Raw genomic sequence first — 12040 nt, forward strand, 5'->3', positions numbered from 1 at the left:
CTGTGAGTCTGAACAACGCTGAGAGTATATAAACCCAGTGGGCTCGGCTGCACAAGTACAGGGCTCAGGACAAAGCACATCCAGAGGTCCGAAAAGGGGGCTTGGTCTCTCTCCACCTGCTCTGTTCCAGTCAGAAGGTAAGATGACCAGTGAGGGACCGCAAGACTGTAAATCCTGCTTGGGGTGCTGATAGGTATTTTTAAGGAGGCAAAGTATTATGAATGAAGTCCTGTTTTTTCATCTTAAGCCTTATTGCTATTAGTTCACGGGGGCAGAATGGAGATGAAAAAGTGACATAAAATGCATTTACATATATTTAATTCAACCTAGTGAAGCTGAACAGTGAATGGGATAACAATTCCATGCAAAGATATAAAATAGAAAGAAAGACAAAGATTTCGAATCAATGTCCTTGTTATAAGATTTAACTGTTATGAGAACTGCATTTTTAAATAAGTAGTAACATTTTGAAAAATAAATATTTTCCTTGAGTTTGATAAATGTGTATACTACTTTGAACAGAAGGCGCCTTTTAAATTCAGCAGAAATGTGTCCATTAGAGAAGCTATAACAGCAATTGCTCCTTACCAATGAAAACTTATGGTTTTCTAAAAGAGCAGAATCAACATCATCTTTCAAATATTCAAATTTCTGATAAGTCTATCAAAAAAAAAAATTGAGTCCATGAAATCAGCTCGTTGTAAATGAGACAGAGTCTATCTGGTGCAAAGACAAATATAGTCAATTATTGGGAAGGCTTTGGATGGAACTGAGTAAAACCACTGATTAATAATTACTTACTATGTATTAAAAACCAATAATAATAAATAATATATCTAAAATGTCCACATTCTGAAATGAAATTTTAGTAAATCTCTTTAGGAAAAAAAAAAACAAAACAGATGTTCTAAAGTACCTATTCAGGTTCTTAAGGATGAAGAACAATTTTACAAAGATCCTCAATGGAGAAAATGACGAAATGGTATGTTTTTGAAATGAACCAACCAGTTCAAAAAGTACCTATTTGGCCTCCAATACCAATGTATTTGGGGATATAACATAATGTCACCTTGTCAAGGTCTAAGGTTTATCTTCCTAAAAGACTTCCTACACAAAGAAAATGCTATTGTTATGGTATTTTCCTCTACATTTGATTGGAAATGTGTGGGTCTTAAAAAACTGCAGATTCTCTCTGTAGGCTACTGGAAGGGGGGTGATTAAAATTCTTCTTTTATTGAGTAGGAGCTTGACCTAAAATAACATAAATACTAGCTTTCTCAGTAGTGGCAGTCAAACAATCTTATTCTTAAAATTTTCACAATTCCGCAGGCTTCCACTAAATGAAAAGAAATGATATTTTTAAAAAGCAGTTTCTTTTTCAGTGGAACTCATTTTATTGTCTGTAGAGGACTTCAGATATTCACTTCTGTACTGTTGCTTCTCTTTAGGTCAGTTCCCACCGTGGCAGAATCCCACCTGTTCTAAATCTGCTTCCATAGAACATATTAGAAAATATTGTCCAATCTTTTGCAACTTTGTGTAGAAGGAATTATTTAGGACTAAACTGAGTTTTTTTTTTTTTTTCCCAAGATTGTATTCATTTATTTGACAGAGAGAGATCATAAGTAGGCAGAGAGGCAGGCAAAGAGGGGGAAGCAGTCTCCCTGCTGAGCAGAAAGCCCTATGCAAGGCTCAATCCCAGGACCCTGGGATCATGACCTGAGCTGAAGGCAGAGGCTTAACCCACTGAGCCACCCAGGTTCCCCCTAAACTGACTTTTTAACAGTAAGGTAACCCTAAAAAGAAATGCTTGCTTTAATTTTTTAAAAATTCCCCAAAGCCTGAACTTACAATTGAGAATTTTAACCAGAAGACACAACCTGCATATGTGATAAAGTTTCCGAAGTTTGCCAACGAGGTAAACTGAAGTGGAGCAAAATGCCAAATTAGTAACTTAATACTGATGAATATGTAATTCTTATTCTGTTGCTTTGTCTAACTGATCACTTAATCCACAAAGACAATACTTCAAAGAAAGAAAAAAAATAGCATTGCAGGTACTGCGGTCTCCATGTTTTAGCACCAAAGATAGTAAATATGGCAAGAATGTTCAAGAAAAGATTGATAGTTTAAAATGATAATATTTGTAAAATCTTTCTTTCAGACCAAATGCCATGTGCTAAAAATACTCATTCAAATTATTTATGGATAAGTATAATCAAACTTGGATTGAAATCCCCACTTCTCAAGGTAGACACGGTCTGTCTCAAAAGTAACAGAGAGAACTCCAAGACAAACATCAGACTCAAAGTTTTCATGCAGTTAAATAGAGGAGCTTGCCCTGTGGGGACACACGACTGCCCCGAATTCATGTTGATTCCCGCCCATCCACACTGCCTCATCATGTCCTTGGCATCCAGTGGCTTCACAGGGCATCTGCTTGAGCGATGAAGACAAGCAAACAGGTGTATCGTACAACCAGGCCTAGGGTGTCAGTAGCAGTGAATGACACGTCCTGGACTAAGTCCAATTATAAAACAACCTGGGGACTTCCAAGGCTTCAGAAGCAAGCATTAATTTTCTTTATGACAGTGATCTCTTCGTTTCTTGGTTGTGATTGTTCAAGTTGCCAGAAGCATTAGTTCTTGTTGCAAATTGCTTGTCTTTAAAATGATTTTTCCCTTTAATTTAGAACAGGTCAAAGCACCCTAAAATACCTCAAATCTGTTGGCCGCTTTATAATTACAAAGTCTAGACCAAGTTACACTATTTAAAATATAAATGAATAATACATCTGAACCGACAGCTGGTATGCCAAGTTGTAGCCTGAGGCTGCTTTAAGATGGTTGAAATGCAGTATAATGTAAATGCTTGGAAGTGGAGGACTATTAATTGAAAGCCAGACTGATAGTGAAGGGGGTGGCATTATGGATAAGGTGCCATTCAGGCTAACCATATGTAGCATATCATCTACAGTAGATATTTTAAATGTTTATCATGGACATTTTTAATTTCAAGTCTGGAAATGAGCCTTCTAATCATTAACACAAGTGTCCTACACTAATGAAAAAGCTTAGTTGGTGGTACACATCTTTTTTTTTTTTTTTTTATTGGGTGGAACATATCTTTTGTATCCTTTTTGTCACCAAACAAAATCTGGGGGAAAATAGAATCTACTATTTGAAATTAAGCTGGGAACCTGGTCAGAGTAAAATTGGTGACTAGCTTATTCTTTTTAGTTGTAATATTTACTTAGTCAAAATCGAATTAATTTAATCTGATGGGTTCAAATACGGTTTGTGGTCTCCCCCCTCTCCCCCAGTCCAAGCCTCTGACTCTATGTTTCCACAGGCAGCAAAAATGAAAAGCATTTACTTTGTGGCTGGATTGTTTGTAATGCTGGTACAAGGCAGCTGGCAACGTTCCCTTCAAGACACAGAGGAGAAATCCAGGTATTAAATCCTTAGATTTGAACTAACGTAACATTATGGTTAAAATAGAGCTTGTAAAAGCTATGATTAGTGAATAGGTCTGAGTAAAATACTCTGTACGTTTTCCAAATGTTCAAAGTATCATTGTGATAAAGGCTTTTCTGCAGAATAGATCAGAGTGTGTGCTATCTCACAACCAAAGGGGTGGTCAATGTTAAAAATCTGTTACACAGGAAATTATAGCTCTTTGACATCTTCAGCTGATCCTATCTATCTGTTCATTACACACTGTAGAGTAGATTATTTTAATTATTTCTACCAACTTTGTGTCTTTACTCTTTTTAAAAAATAATGGTTGGTTGCTAATTGTGAAAGTAGCATGTGTTCGTGATGGAAAATTTTTAAAAACATGAAAAATTTTTTCAAGTACTCAAACTTCACTATTCAGAGAAAACTACTCAGAATTCTAAAATTTGGTGTATTACTTTCCTGTATTTTATGTGCACTATACAGTGCACATAAATATTATGCACTATACATAAATATATCCCAGGTACTATGCTTTTTTTCTATTTTTTCTTTTTCATTACATTGCCAATTTTTTCTTATGTCATTAAAAATATCTATTAAATGTATGACCCTTTAATGACTGCATACTATTTCATCTCATAAATGTGTAATATTTATCTAGTTATTCTTCCTTTATTGAACACTTAAGAATTCTTCAAATTTTCCCACAAAGAATGCTGCAAATAACATTTTCCCCTACATTTCTTACTATTTTCTGAGGATAGATTTCTAGTTGTAGAATTACTATGTCAAAGGGTTTGAATGAGTCTAAATTTTTTATATTATCTTGCCAACTTGCTTTCCAGAAAAGTCACACACATACACACTCCCATCGGCAGGATAGAAATACTTCTTTCACACTATCCTCCACAGTATTTAATCTTTACTAATTTGACAGGTAGAGATAATATCTCATTTCTATTTCTGAGTATTAATCACATTGAGTATTTCCCCAAATTTACCATGCCAACCAACTGTTGATTACTGGCATGCATATTATCCACCATACAGTTTCAAATGACCAAGTGAACTTTTTGAGTGTTTGTCTTTCTTCCACCATTAGCTACCATATAACCAAGTCACTGAGCTACTTGTTTATTTTAATATATCCAAAAACACAATTAGGGACATAAATCTGCTGCTGTCCAACAAATGAGGTGTAATTTTTTACTCTTTTAAAATATTGAAGCCACTGAACTCTTTTTCATTTTTAGTGTAAACATGAGTAGATGCATTAAGTGGAAAAGAAAAGATTTCTTTAATCCCATTTCAGAAAAGAGAAGCCAGTTGAAAAATCTACTACTAGAATTCAGAATCAGAGTATATTCAATTCCAATAAAAGTGTGGAATTCCCATGGCAAGCTAAAGGTGTCTTTGAACTACCCACTGAAATTCTCAAGACACCTGCCTTCCAGCTTCATATAGTACAGTATTTTGTAAAGAAGATGCTGTTCAAGGGATTCTACTCTTAAGAAGACATTTATTTGCACCAATTACTGTTCTTCACAGATCATTCCCAGCTCCTCAGACAGACCTGCTCAGTGATCCAGATCAGATGAGTGAAGACAAGCGCCATTCCCAGGGCACATTCACCAGTGACTACAGCAAGTATCTGGACTCCAGGCGTGCCCAGGATTTTGTGCAGTGGTTGATGAGCACCAAGAGAAACAAGTGAGGATCTGAACGTGGTCCAAAAGTTGCACACAAATGTATTACATAAATATGTCTAAAATTTCTCCCAACTTCTTCTACTTCTTCTTCTTTTTCTTCTTCTTCTTCTTTTTTTATCATGCTTATCAAAACATGCCCATAAACTCTTCCAATTTTGATGATTTTCAAGGTTGGTTATGCTATCCTTTGTATTATTCCTCTGAATGCCCTCCCCACCCTACCCCTCCAATTCTCTTACCTACCCTCCAATGGGACATAGATTTTAAATTATATTCCCAACTGTGTCTTGACCCATTTCCCTTTAAAATCGGAAGTTGACTTTGTGGACCTGCAAGGTTAGGATTCTAATTTCTGACCAAAGGATAGAGCAAATTCAACATTCCCTTGTAGGGTTCAAACTCATGACTGTGATCATATTAAAAGTATCCTCTAGCCAAGTTATCATGGTAAGGAATGGAAACAGATGCAGTCTTTTTCTTATAGAATACAATCCAAGATACACATTTAAAATTACAGCCTAGCTGCACAGCATAAAGAGAGAAGAAGGCAAATAAGAACACAAGCCTATCGTAAGGCATACATTTTAATGTTGGATTTTCTTTGACAGTGTTGGGTTTTTTGCTACATCTAGGCTACTGGAGGAAATCATCCGCAAGGGTTTCACAGAGATGGTGGAATTTCACAATTTCTTTGGAGGGTGGCCCACAAGGGGAAGGGAGTTATGCATACAAAGTAGCTGAAGGAATCTAAAAATCAGGAAAAGGGCATAGATTTGTCTGGATAGAATAGAGAAGGGAGAGAGGAAGTGAGAGCAAGAGAGTGAACAGAGCCAGCAGGAGAAAAAGGAGTGGCAGAGTGGTTGACCTAAAGGTCTTAAAGAGGAATTGCAGCTGCGGGGAAGATGGCGGTCACGGCCAGAGCAGACACTGGGAGAAGTCTCTGCCAAGGACTACAGATGAGGCCATTGGTAAAATGTGGGAAATCACAAATTTGAGAAAATGAAAACAAGTGTCCTCACTTCTAGGAAGGGAATGCCACAACGGGGTAAACCAACAGAAAACAATTTTTTTGTCAGGCGATTTCTGTTGTGTGTTTAAGATCAACCTTCTTAAGAACCTAGGGGAAACTGAGGGCAGCTTGTCCCCTTTTACACAAAGGGCTCTGTACACCCTTGGAGGATAAAATGGAGTCCTCTTCTTAGCTTTCCTCATGGCTGGCCCATCACACATTCCCTTTAATCTATTATCATGTGGTCATTTTGATGATATTTTGAGATAATCCTTTGCTTTCCTTTGCACCATCTCATTAACTCTGACCCCTTATGGACTAATAACAAACAGCTGCCTTGCTTGCAAGTAGCACAGCACAGTGAAGAGCCCAACATATATTGAGACTGAAGTAAACACAGCTTAATGATCAATGGCACAGACAAACAGGGGAGGTGAAAACGGGTGTGCTGGGTAGAGTGGAGGGGCTTTAGCCCGCCTTTGTTGTTATTAGCTCTCTCCCATCAACCTTGGATCCAGATAATTAATGTAGCTTCAGAATGATCCCCTGGCCACCCTCATCTCCCAGATCTTCCTCAGCCCCTTCTACATAGGATCCTGAACCCAATGCTGCACTGCTTAAAGGTGAGAACCATATTGCTAAAGAGACAGATCTTCAACTTAACTTTCACATTTCTTTCAGGAATAACATTGCCAAACGTCATGATGAATTTGAGAGACATGCTGAAGGGACCTTTACCAGTGATGTAAGTTCTTATTTGGAAGGCCAAGCTGCCAAGGAATTCATTGCTTGGCTGGTGAAAGGCCGGGGAAGGCGAGAGTAAGTCTGTACATTCTTATTTAACATTTTTTTTTTTTTGCATGATGCTGAAAACTTAAACTACACTTATCTATATATGGATCTGGATTACAGAAGCAATTAGTATAGTCTCACAAAGTGAGGAGATAACTTGAATTGGTGGAGACAGTCTACAAAAGTCTATTCTGTTTTATTTTTTTATAGCAAGTGTTAATAATATTTATAATTAATAATCATCCTCTAGTATAGTTGAGTTATAATGAGGGTGTTCATTGGTCAACCCAGGACACTCTTGATAACAAAGAGAATGTTTTTGGTAACTGTACCAGGACAATAAGCTTAAACTTGAACTGTCTCGGGAAAACCAGAGATAAGGAAAAAGAAGACATAGTGCTGAAACCTGAAAGTCTGACTGTAAATATTTACAGGTGGGATCCCATATACGTGTGTGTCAGGATTCAGGTAAAAACATGATGAATATGAAAAGAAACAAAACTTAAGACATGTAATGAAACACCACTCAACGTACAGATAGGTGGAAACACCCATAGATTTAACGATATGCCCATTTTTTAATAGGGCTGTCATATAGACAACCACTAAATTGTCAAAGTTGAAAATGAAGCTAAAGCCTTTTGGGACTTTCTTGGAACTTACCACAACCAAACAGATTCCTGAACCATCTCATTTTCTCCTGATCATTTTGATTGACATTTGAAATATGAGAGGCAGGAAATTCATGTTCAACTTTTTTTTTTTTTTAAGTGAGATTTAAAACAAGCTCACTGAGACTTAAAGAGATCATAGACAAAAGGAAACTAGTGTTGTCGCTGACTTTTAAAACATGAATGATCAAACTGATAAAACTCATGGTAAATAGTCACTTACAATTGAGGGTTTTTTTATAGTGTTTTAAAGTAATGCCAAAAATTCTGCTTTACTAAACCATTCAAAAAGAAAACGTTGCATAGACTAAGTTTTAATCCCTTTGTACTGCACTTTGCAAGGCTGTTCAAAATAATCACTAGTTTTAGGAGACAGAACATGTTTTTCTGAGTTACAGACAAATTAAGTCTCAGTAATAACATCTGTGCTGCCAGTACACTAAAATCTTCAAAGTAGCCTGGAATATTGAAAAGGGCAAGAAGTTACACAGGTTTGGTTTCCCACCCCAGCCCTACCCTTTCCTACCTAAATCATTCCCTTTCCCACATGCAGGTTTCTGTGAGGCTTTTTCCTAATAGGCCCCTGGAAATAGAAACTGTTTCCCTGGGATCCTCACTCGAGTTACCAAGGATAGGCAATCCGTAAGGACTTACTTAAAACATTTAACTAAGTCCTCCTTTGACCCTTTTTTTCTCAGTTTCCCAGAAGAAGTCGCCATTGTTGAAGAATTACGCCGTAGACACGCCGACGGCTCGTTCTCTGATGAGATGAACACGGTTCTTGATGATCTTGCCACCCGGGACTTTATAAACTGGCTGCTTCAGACCAAAATCACTGAGAGGTAACTGTATTTTAGCTGATTCTGAAAACAACCAGAATTTCCATAAATATTATCATACAGGCTACAAATTGTTCTCTATATCAGGGAGAGGGTCTTTATTTTGTCTCTTGGTATAAAATCAAAATTAGGAATCATTAAAGAAAATATTATTATACTCATTTTTGACCATTACAGTCTTCTCCATTCACCCACCTATTCCAAAAACATTTCCTGAGTTCCAACAAGGGACAAGCCATTAGGAACACAGATATGAATAAAACACGAATGTGTTTAGTCATTCACATATTAATGTTACATTAAAAATCACTATCTATATAGACACTTTAGCACTAAGTAAAAAACCAGTACACACAGTATTAGATACTGAATATAGTAAACATTGTTGTAAAAATATGAACACCAAAACTTAACCACTTATCTTGATAGGTTATGATTGCTTTTTGTAATTATTCATAAACTTTATATTTCTTGATAGGAGAATTTTAGGATAAGTCATCTCTGAATGCAAATGTTTGAAGAGTTCAAAAGACTAAGGGCTTTGTAAGATGAAAAGTTTGACGAACAAGTTTTATCAAAGCAAATCACTGAACTACTTCTTGTATAAATTAACTTTATCATCTCGGTATTAGAGCTGTGCTAAATCACTGCCTTTTTTTTTTTTTTTATTCCTAGGAAGTAAGTACAATACTCTTCAAGATCATCTTCATATCACCAGCCAGCCACGTGGGATATTTGAAATTTCAAGTTCTGTAAATTTAAGATGTGTATTCTGAAACCATATTGCTTTGCATGCCAATAAATAAATTTTCTTTTAATGTTGTGTAGCCAAAGATTGTACATGGAATAACCATTGTCAAAATATTGCTAAAATACCAACTTTAAAATATGAAAATGCAGAATTCTCTCATTTTCTTATTTTGGATGAAGTTTCCTAACCTGCTTACATTAGCAATGAGATTATTTTTCTGTGGTATAATTTGTACATATAAATTATTTTAATCATAATATATCTGCATTTTAATGGTAGGATAAGGGAGAACTAGTAGTCACAGTGGTAAAACTGGGAAGAGACATTCCTCTTGAAATATTTGTCTTAAAAGTGCTCTGCCTTCACTATATCAAAGGTAGATAAATAAAATGTTCAAGCTTCTTCACCATGGTCTGTTTTCTCTCTTCTTCGTGACCCCACTCCCTCCAAACACCTCTTCTTTCTAAGCTCATAGCCCCATGAGCCAAATCTAGTGCCCAGACATGGCCTGATGATTTGAATGGCTGCATGGTGCTTTACCATTTTAGGCCAACACTGAAAAATCATTATGTTTCTATATAAACATATCCACTTCTGGCTTACCTTTTAAAAAATAGACCATCAGGCAATATTAAACCTACAAGACAAATCTCTTCTGGAGATAAGTCCCAACTGCCTCATTCTAAGGAATCACATACTCTTAGTCATTTTTGTTTATCTTAAAAAAGAAAACAAAACAGCTCTTAGTTTTGTTGATCCTTCCATTGTTTTTCTGGTCTCTATTTCACTTATTACCACTCTGATCTTTGTTATTTCCTTACTCCTGCCAACTTTGGGTGTACTTTGTTCTTGTTTTTCTAGATCCTGAGATGTAAAGTTAGGGTTATTTATTTGAGAGCTTTCGATTCCCTCAGTACAAACATTTGTCACTTTATCTTTCCGTCTAAGAACTGCTTTTGCAGCCTCTCATGCATTTTGGTGTGCTGTGTTTCCATTTTCATTTGTTTCATGATTTTTTGTTTGTTATAATTTCCTTTTTGATTTCTTCTTGGAGCTATTGGTTGTTTCAGGAATATGTGGTTTAGTTTCCACATACTTGTAAATTTTTCAGCTCTCCTCTTGTTATTGATTTCCAGTTTCAAGCCAGAAAGGATAGTTGATAGTTGATATGATTTTGGCCTTCTTAAATTTGCTGAGATCTGTTTTGTGGCTAGTATATGACCCGTTCTGGAAAATGTTCTATATGCATTTAAGAATGTGTATTCTGTTTCTGTTGGATAGAATGTTCTAGAAATGTCTTAGGTCAATTTAGTCTAATGTATGGTTCAAGTTTAACATTTCCTAGTTGATTATATGTCTGGATAATCTGTCCATTGCTAAAACTTGGGTATTATGTCCCCTGCTATGATTACATCATTGTCTATTTCTACCTTTAGATATGTTAGCATTTGCTTAATATATTTAGGAGCTCCTATGTTGGGTGTGTGTATATTTATGACTATTATATCTTTTCAATGAATTGACCCCTTTATTATTATTTAATGGCCTTCTCTCTTGACTTAAAGTGTATTTTATCTGATGTAAATATAGCTACCCTTCACCTTCTTTTGGATACCACTTGAACAGAACATCTTTCTCCATTCCTTCAATTTGAACCTATGTGAGTCCTCAAAGCTGAAATGAGTCTCTCATTGACAACATATAGTTAGGTTTTTTATCCATTACAACTACTCCATGCCTTTTGATTGGTGAATTCAATCCATTTACATTTAGAGTAATTGTTGCTATGTAGAAACTTACTAATGCCATCTTATTCATTGTTTCCTGGCTGTTTTGTAGTTCAGTTATTTTTTATCCCTCTGTTTCTGCTTCCCTTTGTTAATTGGTGAAATTGGTGATTTTCCTTTTTTTTTTTTCTATTAAACACAGAATGGCTCTATTAGTATAAACACACACACACACACACACACACACACACACATACACATTATAAAGTGCTAAGAAACTTAAATATTTAACTTATAACAAGGGGGTGCCAATTTGACATCCAGAGCCCACAGAATGCTTGAAGGAGGCTACAGCAGATTCTACTTCCACATCACTGTGGAGGGCATTTTTGGAGGGGAAGAGGAGCCAGGTGTAACAGTTTTTCAAGTTTCCTTTTCTCATCAAGGCTCATGGGAGGCACTCTATTCAAGGGGAGCTGTGCCATCTCATATTCTTCAGTCAGGTCAAAACTCTCAAAATCGAGAGGATTTAAGGGAATGAATTTTTCAATTTCTGGATCAGCATCATCCAAGGCAGGACCAGAGCTTTTTGCTTTTTTCCTGATCCTGTTTCACAGAGAAGGCTGCCTTATCTGTTTGAGGGGCCCATTAGTCTTTACTGACATTTCTGTTATGTTAAAAGTTCTGGCAGCTTTAGGTAAAACTTGTGGAGCACCAAACATTTTGCCAACACATGGCATTGAAACCTTAGTGTCCTGTTAAGGCTCTGGCTGAAATCCAGATTCCAGTCCATCCTTGGAAGCTACACAGGTACCTGGATCCCCATTTCCCTCAACAACAAAGATCAGCATAGCCACTCTGGATTAGGCAGGGCTCAGTTTCTTTTTCTGTTCTGATTCCTCTTTCTTTATCTTTTGTGAATCTACTACTGTAGGTTTTTGCTTTGTGGTTAACAGAAGGCTCACCTGAAAACATCTCATAGATAAAACAGTCCATTTTAACTTGATAGTGACCTAACTTCAATGGCATACAAAAGCTCTACCCTTTCACTCCTCCCCTCTTATATCTTTGATGTCACAAT

General features: G+C 36.4%; 1 protein-coding gene across 1 annotated transcript; it reads left to right on the forward strand.

Moving 5' to 3' along the window:
- On the forward strand, positions 1-9634 carry GCG (glucagon). The gene is made up of 6 exons (XM_082691259.1): positions 1-137; positions 3352-3452; positions 5010-5171; positions 6861-6998; positions 8341-8484; positions 9157-9634. Exons 2-6 carry the CDS (start codon positions 3361-3363, stop codon positions 9161-9163), a joined length of 543 nt encoding a protein of 180 aa, XP_082547385.1. The 5' UTR covers positions 1-137; positions 3352-3360; the 3' UTR covers positions 9164-9634.
- Positions 9635-12040: the final 2406 nt, after the last annotated feature.

This window comes from Mustela nivalis (genome assembly GCF_964662115.1).
Source record: "Mustela nivalis genome assembly, chromosome: 11".
Lineage (NCBI taxonomy): Eukaryota > Metazoa > Chordata > Mammalia > Carnivora > Mustelidae > Mustela > Mustela nivalis.